At 41.7% G+C, this 25489-nt stretch overlaps 1 protein-coding gene across 1 annotated transcript in view; it reads right to left on the bottom strand.

Moving 5' to 3' along the window:
* The window catches only part of HMCN1 (hemicentin 1), a 234521-nt gene that overhangs the window by 28741 nt on the left and 180291 nt on the right, over positions 1-25489 (bottom strand). Inside the window, exons 65-80 of the mRNA XM_015415242.1 lie at positions 24096-24223; positions 22225-22381; positions 20859-20980; positions 18590-18754; positions 16984-17091; positions 14798-14935; positions 13730-13864; positions 11458-11727; positions 9964-10154; positions 8387-8600; positions 7000-7134; positions 5866-6056; positions 5161-5242; positions 3889-4158; positions 2017-2187; positions 1540-1710 (exon numbers count right to left, since the gene is read on the bottom strand). Coding sequence (XP_015270728.1) covers positions 1540-1710; positions 2017-2187; positions 3889-4158; positions 5161-5242; positions 5866-6056; positions 7000-7134; positions 8387-8600; positions 9964-10154; positions 11458-11727; positions 13730-13864; positions 14798-14935; positions 16984-17091; positions 18590-18754; positions 20859-20980; positions 22225-22381; positions 24096-24223 — 2648 coding nt within the window. The remainder of the gene's footprint in view (positions 1-1539; positions 1711-2016; positions 2188-3888; positions 4159-5160; positions 5243-5865; positions 6057-6999; positions 7135-8386; positions 8601-9963; positions 10155-11457; positions 11728-13729; positions 13865-14797; positions 14936-16983; positions 17092-18589; positions 18755-20858; positions 20981-22224; positions 22382-24095; positions 24224-25489) is intronic.

The following is a 25489-nucleotide window of genomic DNA, read 5'->3' as shown; positions in this document are numbered from 1 at the left end:
TGCTGAACCTCCTGATGGTTGTTATATAATCCAGAGACGACGTTGATTATGTACCTTGGTTCAAGGATTTTCTTATGATTTGTTTATCATGTTGTAGTGCTTCAGATTGTAATACATAGATAGCATTCTTTATAAGTCTTAATGACTGTTTGATTTGTGGGTCAGACTATCACGACTGTTGGCTTTATACTTGTTTACTGATCGGGTCGTCTTTGTCCAGATTTACCTGGTATTTTTGGCCACTGTGTGACAGAGTGTTGGACTAGATGGGCTGTTGGCCTGATCCAACATTGGCTTCTCTCATGTTCTTATCAGCATCCAGAAGCCCCAGAGACAAGTCAGGTTCCTTGAGGCATACCAGCTACCCCCTCCCTACTTAGTGTGTGGAGAGTGGTGGTTGTACTAATGAACGTTGCCCATCACTCTCCACCTTTACACAAAGCAAACTTGAATTTGGAGACTATAATGGATTAGATGAGCATAAATTATCTGAACCTCACTCCAGAGAAAACGGAATTGTGTTTATGTATTTATTACGTTTACCTTCTACCTTTGCCACCCATATGATGCTCAAGGCAGAATTGATGGTGGTGGTAGACCAGATGTCTGGGGAAATGCCTACTCTAAATGGCGCTAAAAGCTCCACAGAAGATTAGGTTTGCCATATGTGGGGTGCTTTTGGAATCTCAAATAACGCCTGTGATCAGGACCGCCTTTCATCAGCTGCAGCTGATTTGTCAGTCCCACCCATTATTGAAACAGAGCTTGCCACTGGCACCTATGGTTTGGCTACTTCTAGATTTGACTTAAGTAATGCACCCTACATGGAGCTGCCTTTGAGTAAAATATGGAAATATCAGTTGGTCCAAAACACTGTCCCTTCTGGCTTAGTGTTGGAGAAAAAAAAATAATTCTATAGGTCTAGTATTCCAACAATTCCACCGGTAAATGCCAGTTTGGTATCTATTTGGAGCAAAGCTTTTTATATGGTTGTCCAAAGTTCTGGAATCCCCTGAGAAATCATGCAGCTGTACCTATTATATTCATTTAATTATGACCTTTCTTCTCTGCCAGGTTCTTAATATAGGTCTTTAAAGTTGACTTTTAATGCTAGTTTTAGTGATGTTTCTGTTCGCTTTTATCTAATGATTTAGAGTCAACTGAACATTTTGTATATAAAGCAGTTATGAAATCAAGTAAACCCATAAAGTGGTGTTCCATAAAAGAGGCAGAACACAAAAGAAACATACAATTTGATTATTAGGTCACTTAGCTGGACCAAGTCTCGTTGTTATTCCTGCTACGGCTTCTCTGTTATGACCTTGGGTAATTCACTAATTTGTAATGTATACCAGTTGATTTCTTTTTGAGAGAAAGAAATGCAAACGCTTAGTCTTTGGACTTGTTTTTGGCTTGGAATGTAGCACGTAATCAAGACTGACACAGCAAAGAAACAGAGGATCAACAACTTAAAGAAGAGAAGGGAATCCATATGAAGGCTGGTTCATGCCCATCACTAAGATCTTTCTATTGTCTCACCTGGACAAGGCCTAATGTTACACATGATTGACTCCACAGCATTGCCATCACATGACCTTCCACCATGTTGGGCTGGAGGGTTGCTACAAGTTCTGGTTCTTGTCTTGTTACCTTGGCCACAGGTTTTAGAACACTCTTCCCAGGAACCCCACCCTGACCAGTTGCCATCCACTAAACAAAACAGAGAAAGAAATATAACATTAAGAAAGACCACATAATGTATTACAATAGAAGTGTATGGACACCCCCGCCCCTGCCCGGGATTGAGATTATTGTAACTAATTATTCCCTTTAATTGTGGCCCATATGAACAAAACTGACTTCTGGGTTTCTGGTACCCAAAAGGCTAGATATTACTATACAGAGACAGCAATCATAAGTACGTCTATTCAAAACCCCATGCAACTCTGTTCACCGGGATATACGCCCATGAAAGTGTTTTTAGGATTGCACTGAAATGTAGTTGATACAATTTACCTGGACAGGGTTTGTTCTGACAATTGCGTATCTCAGAATCAGTCGCCATACAGTGTCGTCCACCATTTGCAGGGAGAGGATTGTTACAGAGACGGATCCTCCTCTGAATACCTTGGCCACACGTTACACTACATGGCTGCCATTCCAGCCATTCAGAATAGCCACCATGCACTGCAACAGAATAATTGCAATTATTTTAGTCAATGTTCATCTCATAGTCAGGCATGTGTATTTTGTTTCTTCTTCCCTCTTTAAAAACTGAATTGATAAATTGAAAAAAAGTGTTGATTGTCTCAATCATTGTTTATTTCAGCACAACCCACCACTGAATTGCAATCTGAGCTGCACGCTGGAGACAAGCCCACAGGTCTGTGTGCCCCTCTCATTCTGTGATGGGCTGGCCTCTGGGGCAGGCCACAGGACACTCCTTGAAAGTTGACTGGCTGACAGCCAATGCTGGGCCCAATTGTCCAAAATCATCCTTGCCCCCACCCCCAATTATCACACAGGAACAAATGGGCCCCCAGGCCATGGCTGGAAGCCTGTCTTGTCTCAAACACTTTGTATTTCAGCACAACCCACATATAATGGAAAATAGTCACAACCAGAGGTCATTTCAGGGGGGATCGCGGGGGATCGCGGTTCCCCTGGGTGAGGTACGGGGGGCGGGGCACATGACGAAGCCCCGCCCCCTGCTTCCGGCCGCCCCGCTTCCGGCCCTCATTCAGCCAGGAGGAGGCAGGAGAAGAGGGAGGGTAAGTTGCTTCCTCCCTGCCTCTCCCCACCCCTGCCTGCCTGGGGCCAGGGAGGGCCTTCGCGGGGCTTCCTTGCACTCCCGCCGGCCTTGCAGGTCCACCGCCGGGCCCCTCATGGGGCTTGGCAGTGGAGCTGCAAGGCTGGCGGCGGTGGCCGGGACCGTTGGGGGCGGGGTGTGTGGCCTTATGACACATTTCCGGTGATGTCAGGGGGTGTGGCCTTATGACACACTTCCGGTGATGTCAGGGGGTGTGGCATATGCTAATGAGTTATGCTAATGAGTTCCCCTAGCTCTTTTTCTACAAAACGACCCCTGGTCACAACAGTGATGGATTTTCTTTGTTCATGTTTAGAGAAGGAGAAAGAAAAAAGAAGAAAAAGATGGATACATGATGTAAAGAAAAAACTGAAGAGGGGTCCCATATTGCAAGGCGGGTTTAATGGTTTGAAGTTGTTTGATGTCATCTTTGAACCCAACCAGGCTTGACCTGGGCTACCTCCTGGATTGCAATAACAGTGCTTCTTAGGGGAATACTGGAATACAAATGATTGATGAAGATCTGTGGGTTCTATACCTGAAAATGCAGAAAGCCACTAACCTATTCAGGCTTCCAAGGTAATGTTTCTCAGAATTATGATAGGTGAGGTATACTTTTTCTTGAATTAAAATTGGAGGCACACTTCATTCTTACCCTTGAGAATGTTTTGTTTTATGGTACATACAAGTAAGAACTATACACTCTGCATCTCTGCATTGGGATCTCTGCATCTCTGCACTGGGAGACATTGAATGACCCAACACTATCTAATGCAGAGATGTGATAGTATTATCTGCATCCAATGGATGTTAACTGGAAGAAGACAATTGCAAAGCTGTGAGTCATGCAGAGAAGATGGGAGCCTTCAATTTTTAATGAATTTATTTCTTGCAGCACAACACCAACCATCTTGTGGAACCCAGTTTGTAAACTACTGTTCTAGACCACAAGAGATGTAAATAGGAAATGTGGTCTCTCTTTATTGGCCCCACTTTGCTTGATAGCATGCAAGATTTGGAGTTACCCAAGAACTCCTCATCCGACAAAAAGAAAAGGCGGCGTAACTCTCAGCACCAACCTTGAACAATGACAGGCACTTTGACAAGGACGGAGCCCATGAGATTTCTAGCCACGCATTCATATTCAGAAGTGTCCTCTTTCTGCACAACTGCAATACGCAAGGAGCCATTAGTCAAAGTGATAATTCGGTCCTGACTGAGGAGAGGCCAGCCTTGGCGAGACCATTCAATGGTTGGAGAAGGTTCTCCGGCCGCTTGGCAGTTCAGGACTACTGTGGTTCCAGCATCAACAATGGTCTCTACAGGTTCAATTGTAATAACAGGCGCACCTAAGAAAAACAGAATGTTCCCAGCTTGCTGAATATGGCAATAAATCAATAAGTGCAAAGGCGCTCTTCCTTTTTTTCATGTACTCCTCCCATGGTATGCTCAGTAATACATAAGCATTGAGCAATAACTAAAAATAAAGCTGAAATGTTTCTGAATTTTGACAAGCCTCTGTGACTTTATATTCCTACCTGGACAAAAAGGCCCAATTGTAGATATATAAAAGACAGGCATGGGGAGTGGGGAAGAAATCAAGAAGTAGGGGGAAAGTGGCAGGAAACAGGGGTCACCGGGGATGTGTGGGGAGAAGATATTTGTGAATTTCCTGCATTGTGCAGGAGATTGGACTAGATGACCCTGGAGGCCCCTTCCAACTATATGATTCTATGCTTCTATGAAAGTGTTCAGTAGTTACATCCATGGGTCATTTCCTGCAGGAGCGCACGGGAACGGAGCACATGCAACAAGCCCCACCCCCTGCTCCCAGCAGCCCTCAGTCAGAGCAAGAAGCAGCCAGGTAAGTTGCAGAGCCCCCCCCTGGCCCCAGTCCAAAACAGTCCAGTGGCACCTTTAAGACCAAGTTTTATTAAGGTACAAGCTCTCCCTCCTCTGCGAGGACAGATCTGCACGTTCTCCCCCCCCAAAATACCTAGCAATCCAAAACAGTCCAGTGGAGCCTGAGCGGTGGGTGTTGCCTTCTGACACACTTCCGGTGATGTCAGGGGGTGTGGCATATGCAAATGAGTTATGTTAATGAGTTATGCCAATGAGCTCCTGCACCTCTTTTTCTACAGAATGACCCCTGGTTACATCCACATTTCTGGTATTTGGGAAACACGGGGCTGATGACCCATGTTTGCTGACATAACACGTAGTTCCAGCCTGGATTATGAAGCCCACTATGGACACTGGCAAGTCATTTCTTCTGAATTTGACATGCAGTAAATATGTCCAACTGTAAATATCACAGCACCCAATATTAAGAATACAATTTTATGGCTCACTCTGCAGTGTTAGGGTCACACTGTGTTCTACCACACCAGCATCATTTGAAGCTATACATGTATATTCTCCAGCATCTTCATTCTAAAGAAAAAAACAAGCGTATTACAAGATGAGTAATCAGTCTAGATTTGACTCCCAATGTACATTGCAATACATGCACCTGAGGCTCAGAAATAAGTACTATGCATCAGGGAATAAGAATGAGTTTGCATTATATTAACAGCTGCAGAAACACTCACTGTTTATATGTGCCATAGAAGTAGTGGAAAGTGCCGTCAAGTTGCAGCCAATTTATGGCAACCCCATATTCTAATATACTAATACCCCATTTACTAATATTTTTTAACAAACTAACATTTTATGTGTATCTTGGAAGTTGCTTAAGTGTGTTGAATCCCCTCTGTTGTCTGTCTTTGGCACCATATCACTGCCCTGCTGATAGGAATGGAACCATCAGGTTTGCTGTTAGTAGGAGTGATAGATTAATAAAGGGGATGTTATGCCAATTACAAAGAACAGAACTATAATTTATTTTTAATCCATAGTCTCTTTTTTATGAATATAGGGTTGTTCTATTTATGCAGCTCCCCTGAGCAACCTGGATGAAGGGTGGGATGCTGATGTGATAGATAAATCCAGTGTAATTATTTAATTCAATTACTACACATATGTCACATCAGTACAGATTTTGAGTAATGACTTACTACTGTGCCATAGATGGCAAGAGATCCATTAGCGAGTTGTCGGATTCGATTGTTTATCTGAATAGCAACTCCTTTTTTGCTCCACTGAATTGTTGGAAGTGGGTCTCCTCTAACTTCACAGTTGAGAACAGCGTTGCCGCCCAGAGGCTCAATCCGACTGGAATGATAATCTCCCATGAAGACAGGAGGCTCTGAAGGGGGAGAGGGAAGATTCAGCAACTGGATAGAAATGAAGCGGGATTCAAACAACAAAAAAATGAAGCCATCTAGAAAAACCAACTCAGATTGAAAACAGTAAAAAGTAATGACAAATCTAGATGTTTGAAAGTTAATTTAAAACTCATGTTTTATCAAAAATTGAAATTCTGGCATGAATTTTCAACTTCAGGGTTAAGACTCACCTTTTAAACAAAATCCTGTTCTAGGATCCAGCTATCTACAGGTGGAAGGTGCTTCACATGGAGATTTCATGATGTTCCCTTGCCCCTAGAAGTCCTTTTAGAACCTGGGAAACCTGCCATACAGGTTTAGGGGTGCAGTGAAGAGAACAGGGTGAAACTGCCACCCTGTCTCTTTTATCAGTGAAGTTGTGTTTATGGAAAGAGGTGGCAAGTTCACTCTCTTATGGCAGCCCCCAACCCACAAGGCTGTCTGAGAAACCTGGGGATCACTGTTTGAGGATCATCGTGAAAGGAGCCACTGAAAGGAGGGTGATATGGTATATAAATGCACACTACTCCCGCAGACAGGATGCACTTCCAGGTTTTATGCATTTCTGAGCCTTTCAACGATTTTGAATGTAAGAAATCCACAGAATTTAAAATTTATGTGAATTTAGTACTGATTTGTCCAAGACGTTTCAAATCCTACTGCTGATAGGGGCCAACTACACCCTGGTTTTTGCAGAAGAAAATTTGTTTCAAGTTTTACCTCTGAGGATGCCAGTCACAGCTACTGGCGAAACGTCAGGTTCTACAATGCCAAGACCATGGCTACACAACCTGGAAAATCTACAGCAACTAATGAACTCCGGCCGTGAAAGCCTTTGACAACATATTTCCCCTTATTGTTGTCAGATACAATGCCAAACTGAAAGTCAATTAAATTATTCCCAAATTTACCAGTAATACATACCTTTAACATACACAAAGCCTAGAGCCTTGGCAGAACCAACAGTGTTTTCTGCTGTACACACATAGGTACCAGAGTCTTCTTTAGACACTCTTTTGATAACAAGTTCACTGAGTCCATTTACATCATCGTATTGTGCTGGAGAAGGAGAAAAGGGGGAAGAAAAAGGAAAATAAAAGCATAAGCCAGCTTCAATCATAAATACCCAGGTCTGGATGTACAGCACCTCCTATGCTACTCTGTGCTAAAGGTCTTTAGTGGAGGCCACTGTCAAGCACACCTTTTCTATGCCATACTGTACTTCCGTTTGAGTCAAGTGGCACCTTTAAGACCAACAAAAAATTATTCAAGATATGAGCTTTCATGTGCATGCACACTTCCTCATATACATTGAAATGGAAGTTAACAGTTCATATATATAGGCAGGTGCCTCTACATGGGTGAACAGCAAATTAGCATACAACTTAATAAAGATGTTTTGATCTGTATTTTATGTTTAGGATTTTTTTTGCTAGTTATCCTGCAATTGTTGAATTCCTTTCTGGCAAAGATGCACCTAAACTTGACCATATTGTGACTGCAAGAGTTAACAAGATATTCAGTGGTTTAAAATTTAGATATATTAATTTTTTAGTAGTTAGTCCAAACTGTTTTAAAAGGCTTTGATACTTAGGTTTATTTTCAGATGCTCCCAGGCAAAAAAACAAAACAAAACATATAGCACCCCCCATTTTGTATTATCACTCATTGTTCTTTGAGAATTTGCTGTTATTTCTTTGTCATGCTTGTCAAAAGAAGGTTTTATAATGGACAGGGAGTGCTGCTCTAGTTATCCGAGTGCTTGCTCCTCTCCCCCCCCACCTTCATCAACAAGTCTACCCCTACAAAATCTACTCACTCTGCCCATTGGCATTAAAGATTTGGCAGGGACTGTGGTGCGACTCCAGAATCAATGATGAACAAAGGAACTGGTCCACTGATTGCATACTAAAAAGTTGCAAATTAATTGTTAACTGCCCTACACATTTTGAGTTCCTTTGATCACATATATCATTGTATACACACTAGCTCAAGTTCAGGCATCATGTAAAACAATGGTTTAAGGAAACCAACAATGTCGCTTTTCCAATGTCTACTAAAGATCTGTGCTTTATAACTCAAAAGTTTGCAGCTTCCTTTGCCAAACAGAAGCTGATCCAATTTAGGTCAGGAATGTAATACCCTCTACCAAGTAAAGAACATAGTTCCCAAAAGGCACATAACAATTCTATGGCAAAAATGCAATCATTCTAGAATAACAGCTATTGTCATATTACACTGTCAGAAATGTTGTCAAAATCACATTATAAGCATTCTTTGCTGAAAAACTAGTTTCCAGGAGTTCGCTTACCTGGGATAATATTATTGTTAAAGGTCCATGTTATTTTAGGTAGAGGAATTCCAGTTGCTTTACAAGTTAAGTGAAGCCGTTCTCCTGTGTTTAAAGCTATGTCTCCAGGTAGTTCAATAAAGGATGGGAGCACGTGGACTGTCAAACGGACAGTGTGGCTGTCTTCGCCAGCAACATTGGTAGCAACACAGGTGTAATTACCAGAATCTTCAGGCTGTAGGCAGGGGGGGGAAAGAATGGATTTTATAATTATCATGCAACATAGTGCAATTAATATAATGGTTGATAGCAACACAGGTGTAATTACCGGAATCTTCAGGCTGTAGGCAGGGGAAAAAAAGAATGGCTTTTATAATTACCATGCAACATAGTGCAATTAATATAATGGTCTTTTGTACTCAAGGGGCTTTCAAAGGCATGTGACAAATTTAGATTTAGATTTGAATTAGTCAAATTATTAGGCTGGGATAGGCATGGTTTTACTCATGCATGTCAGCAAGGAGAAAGAGTAAGGTAGGGATGGGACAAGGTATGGGTTATGACATCTGTGAAACAGTAGAGCACAGAGAATTATCTAACAATTTAAGCCACTTAGATCAAGTTCTACAAGCAAACATACATCTTTCCTTTGTTTAACACATATCTCTTCCAGCTCTTGGTTGTCAAGGTCTTTTAGCCTTTCCAATAAAATGTCAATTTCAGCCACTTCTAAAATCTTTTCAATCAGTTCATCATCTGTTGGTACCTGGTTCACTTTCCAATATTTTGCATACAAAATTCTCGCTGCTATCAGCAAGGAAAATTACTTGACATGATTTTTTTGCAAACAAAAAAACTAGAAATGCTAGAGACATGGCGGAGCTTTAGAAGTTAATTAGCTGGTCTTTCTAAAGCAAATACACTAGATGTTAAATGGATTAGATTTAACATTGTTCTGAACACATTCTTTAGGACTTGCATGTTTTATCATATTAACCTCCCGCTATATGGTCACCAATGACGCCATGCCAATGGACTTGCATAAAGATACTGCTGTAAACATGGTGGCAGGATCAGAACTAAACCTGAACCTTTCCTTGGAGATGTTGACTCCATGCACCCCATTCCCATTCACTGAAGTTGATAGTCTGCTTCTCAATTTGGAAAAGTAGCTGATCGGAGAGACTAAGTATGCAGAATCTGTGTTGTGACATTCTAGCGCCATAGGATCTGCACACAGTAGATGCCCTCCACAGACCTGTATGTAGGAAGCCTATCAGAGCACTTTGATATCCATCCCAAGCAAATGGCTGCAAAGCTAACGGCTGGGGCACTACTGAGCCCCATCACTACTGAGCTCCAGGTTTCTTATGGACTCAGGGCAAGCAAAAATACATTCCAGATGACCACCAAACAATCTACTCTATTGTGCAGGTTGAAGTGTATATATTCCTCCCCACAAGGCAATGCAATGCACATTTTCCAAAATGATTGTTTTAAAACCATTTTTCGAAACATTCTATTTCCCCCCCAGGAGAAAAATAGGTCAATTGCTTCCTCCCTCCCTCCCGGGTATCATTTATTGAATGGATGCTTACCACGGCATTGTCCACAATGAGATTTCCATATTGCACAGCTGTGTGTTTTCCCACTGTGTTCTTTAAAAGAAATCCATCTCTTTTCCAGTTTATAGATGGTGTTGGGATTCCATCAGCAGGGCATGGTAAAACAACTTGTGAATTTTCAGCCACTGAGTACTGGTCCTCTGTATTCTGTATCTTTGGTGGGACTGCATGAATATAAGGGGGGGGGGAGGAAGACTAGCTGCATTCCATAGCCTATCAGGCTTTTACTAAGTCACAGTATTAAGCAGTGTGTATTACACTCATATCCCAGTATTAAACACCATTTAGCCTGACCGATTTAATTTAACGTGGAAAGCCATTTCAATGATTGTTATATTTTGTCTAAAAGCCTTCATGCTATGTAGACTTCACTGAATAAATTATAACAGGGAAAGACACACAGTTTGTAAGAAGGATGGTAGCACTCTAACAGTACATTAGAGGAGACATGTAAACTGTGCAAGAAAGTAATTTAAGATAGATACTGCAGTTTGTTATAGAGAAAGGTTTTTTATGTTCCAAAATTATATTTAAAACTATGTTTCTAACTTTAAAAAAATTCAGCATCTTACAGGTCGAACTTAGGACTGGATACACAAAACCAATTACTGGCTATTTAATAGTGGTAATGGTTCAACTGATTATCAGGAAGGGGCTGGAACATTTATTTATTTATTTCATTTATAATCTGTCTTTTTTTTTTTAGATAATCAGGATAAGGGTGCAATATACTCCAGCTATTATAAATGCTGATAAACATGACCAGGGAATGATTACATGATGGTTAGAATTTGATCTATTTGCTTGTGTATTTACTGTTATTTTGGTGGAAATTCATCATTGGACCATCGACAGGACAATTTCACCCTAATGAAATGATCGATACTATCTTCAGAGACCATCTTGTTGTATGGAGCACTTTATTTGTTTTTGTTGTGACTTAATAGCTTTTAATGTTTTATACTGTTTTTATGTATGGGCTTGTGCCCCCGTGTAAGCCACCCTGAGCCTGTTCGCGGGAGGGCGGGGTACAAATGCAATAAATAAATAAATAAATAATGCACTGACGATAACTGTATGAAAAGGAAAATATGGATCGATCAGAGCACGTGTACTTTGAACAAACTATTAGATGAGGAAAGCCCTTTTTCACAATTGGCTCAGAAATCAAACTGAACCAAGAGACTGGTGTCAGAATATGCAAGGGCATCCCATTAATTTATGTCTTGGGACTAGACCCTTGTGCAAAATCTCCTGCTCCTGACTCTGTATTGTTCATAGATTCTACAAGCAAGATTAAGTAGCAAGACAGGAACTATAGATATATATATGTGTGTTTGTATGTGTGAATGTATATATAATATAAAATGTTAAACAATTGTTTAGAATGCCTATGGACTTAATAAGGCTGCAGTGTCTGGTGTTCCCAGGCAATCCCCTGGGTTGTCCAGACCTAATCTTACTTACCATGAATGGTGAGTTCCACACTAGAGCTGCCCGATCCAGCCACATTTGTAGCTGTGCATGTGTAACGTCCAGCATCAGTAGTCTGAGCAAATGCAATCTGCAAAGCTCCTGTGCTGAGAATTCGCTGTCTCAGGGACTCTACGATCTGCTGCCCATCTTTGTGCCATGCAATCTCAGGAGCTGGATAGCCCTCTGCTTCACACAATAGAGTGGCTGGCTTATCCACAACAACGACATATTCCTTTGGGTGAGGTCTGATAGCTGGAGGAACTGGGGGGGGGGGAGGGGAATGAAAACAAAGGAATCAATTGCACATAACAGGAGCATCATCTCCCATCATGTTCTTGTTGATTAAATATGAGGAACACCCTCTCTCTCTCTCTCTCTCTCTCTCTCTCTCTCTCTCTCTCTTAAAAAAGCCTTTTGCCTTCTTTTTGCTTCTCCTCTCAGCATTAGATCTGGAGACTGGCCTTCTGCATAGAACACCTTCTTTCATTATTTGGCTAGTGTAAATGCAGGGAAACAACAAACATTATTCTAAAAGAGAGACTGTGCCATGTTAGTGGCTGGAGTAGAGGGTATATGACTGTTGTCTTTGGTAGAGTCAATATAAATAAAAGTCCCTTGTGTTTGAAACTGCTGGGATTTAACTTGTACTGAAATTTTCAGAACTTCTTTATGGAAATAAATAGAGATGTGGAGGCCTCCCTGAGCTGCTAGAAAAAAGTTGGTCATCATTTCCAGTGAGCTTTTACAAGGGTTACCTTCCCATGAATTCTGCTCACTTACTTTACCTCTGTATACACAGGATATATAGCAGAATGCCAATATGAAAAGACAAGGAGGAGGAGCTGGAGTAAACAGGCTGCCCCTAACTTGCTTGTGTCTGAGTGTGCTGACCTGGCTGGTTTATCTGGCTTCTCCAAACATGTGCATAGTGTCTATGCATGTACAAATTATGCATGTATAGGCTGCAGCTCATCAAAGAAGGGCGATTTCCTGACCCAGCATTCCCAATTATGAGGACAGAGCTGACAAATATACAGTTTGTATGTGTGCAGACACTATGTTGGGATCCAAGATCACTGCAGACGGTGATTGCAGCCATGAAATTAAAAGATGCCTGTTCCTTGGGAGGAAAGTGATGACAAACCTAGAAAGCATAATAAAAAGTAGAGACATCACCCTGCCAACTAAAGTCCGTATGGTCAAAGCAATGGTATTCCCAGTAGTACTGTATGACTGTGAGAGTTGGACTATAAGGAAGGTCGAGTGCCGAAGAATAGATTCTTTTGAACTATGATGCTGGAGAAGACTTTTGAGAGTCCCCTGGACTGCAAGGAGATCAAATCAGTCAATCCTAAAAGAAATCAACCCTTACTGTTCCCTGGAAGGCCAGATACTGAAGCTGAAGCTCAAATAGTTTGGCCACCAAATGAGAAGGGAGCACTCACTGGAGAAGACCTTGATGCTGGGAAATATTGAAGGTCAAAGAAGAAGGGGACGGCAAAGGATGAGATGGTTAGACAGTGTTATCGAGGCAATGAACATGAAATTAAGCAAACTCCGGAGCACGACAGAAGAGAGGAGGGCCTGGTGTGATGTGGTCCATGGGGTCGCAAAGAGTCGGACTCGACTGTGCGACTGAACAACAACAACAGACACTATGTACACTTTTGGGTAAGCATGCATAGGCGGTGGTCAAGGCCCTCACACGCATTCCTGTTCTATCCATGTTAACTTGTCCCTGCATAGGTGCTGTGTGTATGGGACTAGAGCTTGGAGATAACAGACCAAATTCTGTCTGTTTCTCACGAGTGTTTGCTTCCCCTAAGCCCTTCCACCTCAAGACCCTATGGCCTGGCTCATTCTGTTATCTCCAAGCTCTAGTCCCATATACACAGCACCTATGCAGGCACAAGGATTACATCTCTCCCCAAATCATTGATCTCTTTTTTTCTCGAGCAGAAGATAAAAGCAAACACTCGTAAGTACATTATCCTGCTCTCCCTACTTGGTGATGATTACCAGGACAAAGTTCAGTTAATAGCATCTCCTTTCGAAGAATAATACCCATAATGCTTTATGGCATAATTTCCGGTAACAGGAAATTTGTATAGTTTCAGAGGGTAACCATGTTGGTTTGCAATAGAACCGCCAGGTTTGAATCCAGAAGACCAACAAGGCTTTCAAGAGTCAAAGCTCACCAATTAGTCTCTAAGGTGCTACTGGACTCAAATCAAGAAAATTGTAATTGGCAGGCAAAACTTACCTTGAATTTTTAATTTGATCTTCCCAAGGGCAGTGCCTGCTGGATTCTGAGCAACACACATATATGTTCCAGCATCTTCAACTGTAGCTCTTGTGATCTGCAGACTTCCACTGGGCAGAATGGTATACCTGTTACCTAGAATGCATGTAAGAAATGTGCTAAATAGGACAGCCACTGTGGGGGAGAGCAAGGACAGTTTAAATCAGAATCTGACAAAAGACTGAAGGAACTGCATATGTCTAATCTAACAGGGGAAAATATTTATGCTGTTTCAGATGTTTACCCTGATGTCAGAAAGAAGGAATAGCTAAATGATGAATCCAGCGAGAACATTAAAATTACCATGGATTTAAGCTCTGGCAGCAAGAGATAGGTAAAACATAAAGAGTAACATTCATTTGTCTGAAAATGTATATGCTGCCTCTCCAGAACACACTTGGGCTGGCTTACAGTTTAAACAACAATAGCAACAAGTAAATAAAAACAAGCCAAGACATTGAAGCAATAAGCCCAAATTCTCATCACTGTGAGAATAAAGTAGTGGAATAAATTTCCTAGTGCAGCTGTGAATTCTTTTCTCTTGGATTTTTCAAGATGAAGTTGGACAGGCATTTCTCAGATCTGGTTCTTACACATAAGTCCTTCATTTAACTTCTGTTGATCACTGTACATTCAATGATGGGCAATGGAATAGGTGGAATAATTCCTGTAAAAAGCATTATGTCCTTTGAGGTGAAATGAAAGACCTGTTTTCATATGGGCTGTTTTCATATGTAAGTTATCACTTGATGTTGCAGTCAGCAAATGATGAACATACATGTGTGAACCAGCAGATGCTTTTCGGTTACATCTGCACATCATTGGCTATTGTGCTATTGGTGCACTATGGTAATCATTTGCAGTTAGATTCTCTTATCCACAGAGCCAAATCATGGCAAATGGTTGCTATAACACACCAATAGTGCAACATTTATGAATGGTAATACTTTCTGAGGGTACCAAAGTGTGATGCTGCATGTTACAAAATGTAAAAAAAAACCAGAAAAATTGTAAAGCAAACCAGAATACCTGTTGTGACAACATTGATGCCTTCTTTCTGCCATGTTATGACAGGACGAGGTACACCTACTGCTTCACATGGTAAGAGAACTGGATTATTTAGAATAACTTCAAGTGTTCCAGATGGTACTTGGATAGCTGGTGGTTCTGGAATATAGAGGTTCACATAAAAAGAGCTGATTTCCATAGCTCTTTTTGCATTATAATCATAATCTCATCTCTTCACAATGCAGTCTAGCAAAAAGTTCACACAAATGGTGAGATACATACATTTGCAGATACCGGAAGATGGACCCATTGTAAATTAACAAATTCATATTGGATCAGTCATTATAAACACAGCAAACGTTGGACAATGAGATGTCTGTAAGATAACCACTTTGGACTCAGTTATCTGCTTACAAAGCTAGTTTGTCAGTTTAGTGCAGTCTTCATTCCTCCTCATGTGGAGTAGTAACAGGTGACTGAATCCCATTTGTTTTTCCATTTGCATAAGAGAGAGGTGGGACAGCCTTGCCTGATTTGCCTCCTCACTGCAGCCCAGAGTCTGCATGATCCCCAGCAGTACTTTTTCAGGGCTAACTTTTCAGGGTATTCTTTATCAGTGCAAAAGTCAGCAGAATCCAGACCAAATTCTTGGTGTTTTTTGTTCCATTAGTAAAATATTTTTGTTTTTCAAGTTGATGGTATCAGAGAAATAAGTATTCTTTGCTGCCATCACCATCACAGAATAGGCCTTCAAATGGTCTCTAGACCATGTTTGATCATATTTGCTTCAAGTTTCCTCCTACCTAGGTTCAAGCCATTACACTGCCTTCTTAGCTCTCTTAGGTTCAAATTAAAATATAGTAAAATCAGGACCTTAAATGGTAAGGCATGGGCATCCATGAGTTACCATGTTCACCATCCAAGCCAAATTAGTATACCAAGAAAGGGCTAGGATTTCAGAAGGAAAGCCAACCAAGTCACCAATTCATCCTAAGTATTATGAAAAACCATCCGAATAGGTCAATAGGAGCCAAAGTTCAGCCTTCACAAATAGGGATGGGCACAATCTGTAGTTTCGCAGTTCGGTTCAGAGTTTGTAGCTGAACCATGAACCTAACCATGAACCAATACACTGGTTCACAAACTGAACCAGTTCATATCAGTACATGAGCCAAAGTTTAAACCCCTGCTTTCTGCTCCCTGTGGCTTTTCACAGGGAGCAGAAAGCAGGGGGGCATTTAAACCAAACAGCTGAGCAGCAGGGAACTCCTAGCTACTTAGCTGTTTGGTTTAAATGCCAGTGAGCTTTTTGCAAGGAGCAGAAAGCAATGTTAGCAGTGCCACTCAGCTAATTTGGTTTAAATGGGCCCCTGCTTTCTGCTCCCACTGTCTTTTCATAGGGAGCAGAAAGCAGGGGTTTAAATAGCTGAGGGCCATTTAATTCAAACAGCTGAGTGGCAGGGAGCTTCCCACAGCTGTTTTTTGTGAAGAGTAGAAAGCAGGGGTTTAAACCCCTGCTTTCTGCTCTTCACGAACCACCGTGAACTGTGTTCACAGTGGTTCTTCCGTTCAGAAACATTGCTTCACGATCCACGGACTGGCCAAAATTCATGACGAAGTTTAGTTTGTCAGCCGATTCATGCCCATCCCTATTCACAAATCAGAAATCCATTAATGACAACTAGGTGGGGGCAGGTTGCTTCCCCTTTACAGTAAGTAACCCTGTTGCTTTAAGCAACAAAAGTTTACTTTAAAAAAGCATGTACATATTATTTAAATGAAAACAGATTCCTGAATTAAAACAGACCTACACATTTAAAGTAATTATGTAGCACTGTCCCACTGGGACTGCATGGCTCCAGATGGAGAAACACATGATTGAATGTGTGAACGTTCCCTGCATATAGAAACTTAGCATTTCTCAAACTTGACTATGGTTCCCCCTTTATTTATTTATTTGTTGGATTTCTACCCCGCCCTCCCGCCGAAGCAGCTCAGGGCGGCTTTCTCTGACATATGAGTTTTCTAAGCACTGAGAACTTTTCACATGGAAGATTTGAGTTTCATTCATACAAACCCTGTCTGCATAGAGTGGCACAGTTCCAACTGGGCAGTACCATATAACTATTCTAAATGCTCTTAGATATCAAGGTTCTGATGAAAATTCTCTTTGAGACAGACAAGAAATATACAAGTTCCCACCTCACCCTGAACATGAAGAATAACATGTCTATGTGCAGAGCCTGCAGCATTCCGTGCTGTACAGGTGTACCTTCCTGCATTGTCCAGCTGAGCAGCAGCTATTTCAACAGCACCTATGGAAAGGGAGCAAAAACTTTAACAAAGCATAGTCAAACCATGATTAGGGGCCTCTTATATCTACCAGGCAGTTCAAGACCAGTTTCCAAGCACTTCAGAAAGCAAAGTACAGTCAATGTACAAATCACAAACAATTCCTTCAGTTACAAGCCGCTCTGCAAGTATTGAGGAGAGCTCCCAGACAAAAATTCCTTGACCTGATACAAGCGTAGGGGAAGGAAAAATCACATGACATGCTCAGCTCCAGGTGCCCCCAGGATGAGCAGAGCTTTGTTCCCCTATTTTCTTTGCTTGGCAGCCCTATGCAATGCAAGCAGCGAGAATGGTGCAAAGATCTATTCCTAGAGAAGTTCTTGATGTATGAGCCTTTAAAAGAAGGAGCTCTGAGTCCTCATGTGTGTCCGAGGTAATACAGACAAAACTCACAGCAAAACTCAAGAGCTGAAGCAGCAGGGTCTGTTGGAACCCCAGGGATGTGGGGAATCCCTAGTGATTAGGTGCCAGACTTGCAGGAGGATGGAAAGAGGCCACAGGGGGTTAGATGGTAGCCTTTGGCAACAGAAACAGAGCTATCACACATCTTGCTGCTTCTAGCAGTAGGAAGACTTTTATTTATGGCTGCAGTCTTTTTGCTGAAAGTACACATCATCAGTCCACTCACTTTTTGCAAAAGCCTGGCTCCCAGTTCCCCACTGCATATCAATGAGGATGAATAATGGTGCTTAAGCCCTATCACCACCCACCGATTTGCCTTGCAGCTCCCCAACTCCTTTTCTCATTGCAGGAGTCCATACCCACTTCCTGTGTCCCATGTGTGCACAGCAGGAGTGCAGAGTTTTCCCACATTTCTCTCTGCTCCTCAGCCTATTTCAAATCATTCATGGTATTATGGGACCCATAAAGGGAATAACTTCATAAGTCAGGATGCTGCAGTGAGGAGCATGAAATTTTCCCTTCATCTCTCCTCTGTCAACAGAGCTACCCTTACAGAAGACACAGAGGAACTATTTCATTCCTTTCCCTCTTCCCCCTGCACCATCCAAATCCATGTAGATATTCCTCTGGACAGGTACTGAGACCCCAGGAATGAATGTCTCTGGGCGTCAAAAGGGGTTGCAGGAATAGAAAGGAGTGCATGGAATGATGGAAACCAATGTTCTGTGCATGCATGGTTAGATACATGCGTCTATCATGCCTAGGCTGGGGTAGCGGGTAAGCAAGGAGGAGCTTCATGAGAAAAATGGTGAGCCAGAGAAGCACCCCTGCCATTATTCCTCCACCACTTCTTCCCTGGAAATTGGTCTCTTCAGATGTCACTTGCAGTAGAAAAATAGCAGGTAGTAGTACAGAAACATGAGTTGACAGGAAATGTGCATCTGGTCAAAAGCTCCAGCACTGATTGAAAAGTTTTGAGAACAAAACCGTCACTATATTCCATATTTTAAGGAATGTTAAAATTCAGAAAGGCCCTCAAAATCATTGTAAATGTGTAACCTGAAGAGAGGATTCTGTAGCCATTTCCTCGAGGAGGAAGTCGTATCCCATTTTTGGTCCAGTGGATTGTGGGCAAAGGAACACCTGATGCAGTGCAGGGAATGACTACTGGAGACAGTTTTGTTACCAGCAGATCTGTAACTTCATCTGCCAAGGATGGTGGAACTAAAGTGAGGAAAATAGGGAAAAACAGAACTAGTGACCATTCATGTTTATTGCATATTGCTATGTCACCTTGAATGGATTTCAGAGGACCAACAGAAGAAGCACAACCTGATGGGCATATAATATAAACACTCTACAAGACCTACTATTAAAGATGACATGAAGGGAGTGGCCATATCATCACACAGTTTCTGTATCTTCATGTAGTTTCTGGCCCAGGTGCTCCATTTTTTGGAGCAGTGATGGGTTCCTAGTTTAGGCAGCAATGTGGGCAAAGGCTCAGTAGTTTTGAGACAGGCTGAATTTGTTTGGGGTATTGGGATGAATAGTGGGAGGAGCCACTTCTTCATTTGTTCTGGGTTGCGGAAGATATGACGATGGGAGGAAGAAGTCTAATTTGGTGTAGTGACTAAGTGGTTCTCTAATTTGGGAGAACCGGGTTTGATTCCCCACTCCTCCACTTGCACCTGGCTGGATGACCTTGGGCAAGCCATAGTTCTGATAAGAGCTGTTCTTGAAAAAAGAGCAGTTTCTGTCAGAGCTCTCTCAGCCCTGCCTACCTCACAGGGTGTCTGTTGTGGGGAGGGGAAGGGAAAGGGGTTTGTAAGCCACCCTTAGACACCTTTGGATAGTGAAGGACGGGGTATAAATCCAATCTCTTCTCCTCTTCTTCTTCTTCTTAAGGGAAAGGGAAGTCGGACAACTGATGACCGTCCCTTCTTCTGGACTCTCTCTTAACGTTTTGAAAACCTGACATATTCTGCTGCCATAAGGCATATGAACCCTTATCTGGATGTGTGTGAATTATCTAGGAAGTATTGCTCTCAGCTGTTTATCCTCAGAGACATCATGTATGCAAATCTGATTGGCTACGTAAGTGTTGTAAGATCAAGTTCTGTATGTGGGACTGCCCAGGTGGAAGGAGATGCAGTAATTCAATGAAAAACTGGCTGCTGCACATAAAACAAATAATAGCAACACAAACAATTGAAAAAAGATTTTTTTAAAATTAAAGAGCGATATCAGACAATGTTTCTCTGCCCAAAGAGAACTGCTTTCAACCTGAAAACTGAAACAGAAGAATTGTAAGGAGAGAGATGAAATTTTCAAACACTGATTGCATAGTTATATGAATAAGTATCAGTTTTGATTTAACAATCGTCTATAAAAATGAACTGCAGACTGGAAGGTCGGTAGTTTGGCAGTTCGAGACCCTAGTGCTGTGTGACGGAGTGAGCTCCCATCTTTGGTCCCAGCTCCTGCCAACCTAGCAGTTCAAAAGCAAGAAATTGCAAGTACATAAATAGGTACCACTTTGGTGGGAAGGTAACAGCATTCCGTGCACCTCGGTGTTTAGTCATGCTGGCCACATGACCATGGAAACAGCGCTGGATCTTCGGCTTGGAAACGGAGATGAACACCGTCCCCTAGAGTCAGATTCGACTGGCTTTCGAGCAAGGGAAACCTTTACCTTTACTATAAAAATGTCTAGAGATTCAGGTGGGTAGCCATGTTGGTCTGAAGAAATAGAACAAAATTTGAGTCCAGTAGCAGCTTTAAGACCACCAAAGTTAATTCTGAGTATAAGTTTCCATGTGCATGTATCTGAAGAAGTTTGCATGTGCATGAAAGTTTATACCCAGAATAAAACTTTCGTGTTCTTAAAGGTGCCATTGGACTCAAACTTTGTTCTATATAAATGTATGTAAGTGTATATATCTTTAAACGTTGTGATTATGGACAATTAACTTGGAATTTTGGACGACCTTTATCCATTTTCCAAGTGCTGTATTTAGTGCTCTGCCCACCGGGGGCTTTTTTGCTTCCTATCTCCAGTAAAAGCCCTCTGTGTCCCCTGAAAGTTGGGAATGCCACAGCATGATCCACAAGAAGCTTCTACACAGAACTGAAAAATCAGGAATTTCTCCCAATGCATGCACAGGCTTCTCTTGATCCCAGCCCCTGACTGGAATGCAAGATGAACCCTCTATTTTCTATATAATACAACTTGGACATGTTACTGTTTCGTTACTCCATGCAAAAGAAAGCAAAGGGATTTTAGGGGAGGAAAGGTATGACGCTAAACACTGTATGTATACTGTACCTTGTACAATGAGAGTAATCAGTCTTTGATCCTCTCCAGCATCATTTGATACAATGCATTCATAGAGTGCTGTGTCATCAATAGTGGGAGAAATTATTACTAGTGACCCTGAAGACAAAAGCCTGCAATGAGAAAGAAGGGCTGGTTATACTTCTCTGCAGGAAAAAAAACCCCGCTGTTGGGGGGGGGGTACAGTTCAAATAATGCTACTCAGCTGGAGGGGGGGAGTGTAAAATCACAATTGCAAGAGAACTTCTAAACCAGTTCTATACCCTCAAGGCAAAAATTGCCACAAAATTACAAAACAGATCAGGATCAGCCTGGTAAATTTAGAGACGTGGTATCCATAGACTGATTCTGGATCAATCCTCAAAGCAGTCATGTCCAAATTGAAATTAATTCAGATCTGGCACCTTCCAGATGTATACCTTGCCTCCAAAAAGTCCCAAGGAAAGGGAGGAGGGCAGCAGGTAGGGGATCCTGCCATCTGAGGCTAGATGGGTGGTGACCCAAGAAAGGGCCTTCTCCATTGTGGCACCAAAACTTTGGAACTTCCTCCCCAAGAAGATTTTTCTGCCTCCCTCTATTGTGAGTCTTTCACCCACAGATGAAGACGTTTTTGTTTTGTCTGTTATACCCCCAATAAAAGTTTTGACCTTCCTTCTAGTACTGTATGTTTACATGTTTTAATTGATTTTTTATCATTCTAATTGTATTTTAATTCCTTAAATGTTTTTATGTTCGCCAACTTGTAGATCCTAATTGGATGGAAAGGGAGCATAATTTTTTTAAATAAATAAAATAAATTATCTAAGGGAGACCCCCCCCTACCCCTCTTGCAGTATCTCCAGCAACTGTCTCCTTAGTCTTCTTTATAAAATCTGTATGGAATAGTTGTGCTTGGTCTTCATCTACCCAGGCCAGAACAGCTTGTCTGAGATTTGGAATCAGAATCTTTGTACTGTGAAGGCAGCACACATACTTGTGGTGTCTGTAGCCAACACCTCAGTTTTAATGCACACATTCATAATGAAATTTTTAATGATAGTTTCTAAAGTAACTGTAAGCAGTTTGACTAGACAGTTGTCACTATATTGGTTTATGAGATGATATACAAAACACTGCCCAGAACGTTCTTGGAACAGATTACTTCCAAAAAAAGTCCTGAAGCATTTACTACAGTTGCTTAATTCACCAAAAATCCAATCCTATGGAAAAATTATGAAAAATAAACTCTCCTCTCTCCAATTTTAGGATTGAAAGCTTCTCAGAGCAGGGATTTTTTGTTTATAGTTCTCTGTAAAGGGCCACACATACCAAATGACTCTACAAATAACAATACAAGAGAGAAAACATTTTCTTTCACCTGAATGTGTTTTGATTCTGATCCACATTAAGGAAGTGCCCATTCTTCTTCCAAGTGATTGCTGGCTTAGGAATTCCTGTAGTCTCACATGGGAGAGTGGTTTGGACATTCACAGTTACTGTGATGTTGCTAGGCCCAAGAGCAATAGATGGAGGAACTAACAGAAGGCACAAAAGATAATGAATCAGTTTTCACCAAGATGGGGTAGCCGTGTTAGTCTGTCTGTAGCAGTAGAAAAGAGCAAGAGTCCAGTAGCCCCTTAAAGACTAACAAAATATGTGGCGGAGCAGGAGCTTTCATGAGTCACTGCTCAGTTCTTCAGATCTGAAGAAGTGAGCAGTGATTCCCAAAAGCTCCTACCCCGCCACATATTTTGTTAGATTTTAAGGGGCTACTGGACTCTTGCTCTTTTCTACAGTTTCCACCAAAAATCTGACAAGGACCTATCTGGGAGTCTGTGAACGTAAAAATTTGCATCTAATAATGAAAACCCTCAGTCCACTTGATTAAGATATTTATGAGAATCACATTAGTGCACTGGACTATGAAGGGAACCAGATTGCGCACACCAAATTGCAGTTGTTATTTTTTTATTGCTTGTGTTTAGAGGGCCGTCATTAGTTTGCAATTATCACCATGGCTAGCCATTACAATGTGGACCAAGCCAAAGAAGCTTGTATCTGTCCAGTTCAACAAATTAATACAAGAGGCCAAAACAATGAACAATTTTTGGTAGGGCTGACTGAGAACCCAAATATTTATCATAGGGATCAAAAATATGAATGTTTCCAGCTAGGGGAAACAATCAGGGTGCACTAGTACACACAAAACGATAAACCACTGTCGGGACTGGGATGTCTATGCACACCTGCCATATTCAAGATTTTGTCCTTCCTCTCCCCTTGGTTGAAGTTATTCAAGCTCTAAGCTTGAACAGTCTGCATTGAGCCAGAAAGCAGGTATGAGAGACATACACATACCCTCCTCATCCTTAGATCCAGGTGGGCAGCCATGTTGGTCTGAAGCAACAGAAGAAAGTTAGAGTCCAGGGCACCTTTAAAACCAACAAAGTTTTATTCAAGGTTTCATGTGCATGCACACTTCTTCAGGCACAATGAAGTGGAAATAGAAATAACACCCATACATATAGAGGGTGGGCAGTAAATTAGCATACAGAATAATGAAGATGTTTTTAAACATATTAAAAGAATAAAAAGCTTAGTTATATGGCTATCATCTATTTGGGTTCAACTGGTGGGGGGAATATAGCATGGAAATAAATATTTCAGAATTGGAGATTGATGTGTCCTTAATGGTGAGAGTCTGTCCTTAGGTTCCATCCATCTCCTCTCAAGCGTGAAGGCGCCCTCACAGCATCTTTTTCTTTGAAGTAATTGGCTGTGTACGGTTATTTTTCTTGCCCCCAGACCAGAGAAATACATTTAGATCTAGCATTCCAAAATACATCAATGCTTAATTACATTCTTCATTGTAAAGAGTAATAAACTGAGACTCCGGGTTAACTAATAGCATCCTTTTCTTAGAGGTGCTATGTCAGAGAATTCTATTCTAATATATTGTATATTGTGTGTATGGCTGTTATTTCTATTTCCATTTCATTGTGTCTGAAGAAGTGTGCATGCTCATGAAAGCTCATACCTGGAATAAAACTTTGTTGGTCTTAAAGGTGCTGCTGGACTCTAGCTTCCTCCTCCTCCTTGTAACAGCACAAAACCATGTGCTCCTGAGCAGGGGAATGGAGAAAACTAGGGTTTATTGAGTCCTATGATGATCCTTCCACCTGTTGGCAATGTTGAGATTGCAAATCTAGGGGTCCATTACAGTTTACTAACATGTTTATTTGAACTTACCATGGACCTGTAGATCAATCCACTTGCGCTCCATACCAGCAACATTGGTTGCCATACAAAGGTAGCGTCCTGTGTCCATAACATGTGCTGAATGTATGTGAAGAGATCCATCGTCTGATATTGAATATCTAAAACAAGTCATAGATTATTTAATAAAAGACACACATGTACTACACAGTTATTTCTCTGTTCACAGTCTTTGCTTCTCTCTGACCCACATTTCAAAATGGAATCCATTTAACAAATTGTAGCAGAAACCCCCATACAAACTTTTTTTTTTAAAGGAACGGTGTGGAGATTTGGGGCTTTGTCTTCAGTTTCACCACAAAGACTCAGAAAGCCAATTTTAAAAAATGGACTGGGGGGGGAATGCTAATCCTTTCCTGATTGCTGTAAAGGTAAAGGTTCCCTTGCTCGAAAGCCAGTCAAATCCGACTCTAGGGTTGCGGTGCTCATCTCCATTTCAAAGCCGAAGAGCCAGCGCTGTCCGAAGACATTTCTGTGGTCACGTGGCCGGCATGACTAAACACCAAGGTGCACGGAATGCTGTTACCTTCCCACCAAAGTGGTACCTATTTATCTACTTGCAATTTCTTGCTTTCGAACTGCTAGGTCGGCAGGAGCTGGAACTAGAGACGGGAGCTCACTCCGTCTTGCGGCACCCGGTCTCGAACTGCTGAACTACTGACCTTCCACAGCCTGCAATTCAGCATCTTAACCACTTGAGCCACCACATGCTCTTCACAACAAGGATGGTGGACATGCATTTTGTACTAGGTATCTGTCCCTGAGTACTAAATGTAAAACACTACCTAAAGACCTCAAAACATTGCTATCTCATCACCACAGAGTACAAGCCATGCTACAATAAAATCAATCACACAGTTCTTAAAAGGGAGGGGTCACTAAAGAGGAGAGAGCAAGGTGACATTGCTCACCACCCCTCCATGCAGATGTTGCAGAGGTCTTCAGGCTATCTCAGAAGACATAATCACTTAACACTCCCTACATATATGGATGTTTGGTGCCTCCATTTGTTTACTCAAGATACTTGGCTGCAGATAGTAATGGAACAAAAGATTCCTGAAAATCTGTTGTGATGTTGGTTCCTGAGTGCTGCCAAGATGTATTTGGCTAGACGCTGGCCATTTTGGAAGCTAAAAGAACTTTGGAGGGGCAGCTAATTAGAATCAGAGGAAAAGTTGATCTTAATGGATCACACACACACATCCAAAAACTCTTTAAGCTACCAAGAGGGAAGATCTCCAATATTTTATAACATCCTGAAATGGAAGGGAAATTTTGGACTGGGGATTTGTACCCACATGTGAATCATTCAGAGCACACTCCACCTTCCCATGCAGGGTGGGGTGGGAGAGGTAACAGCCTCCCTC

Source organism: Gekko japonicus, unplaced genomic scaffold, assembly GCF_001447785.1.
Source record: "Gekko japonicus isolate JY-2015 unplaced genomic scaffold, Gekko_japonicus_V1.1 scaffold269, whole genome shotgun sequence".
Taxonomy (NCBI): domain Eukaryota; kingdom Metazoa; phylum Chordata; class Lepidosauria; order Squamata; family Gekkonidae; genus Gekko; species Gekko japonicus.
This window is presented reverse-complemented; position numbering and strand designations above follow the sequence as displayed.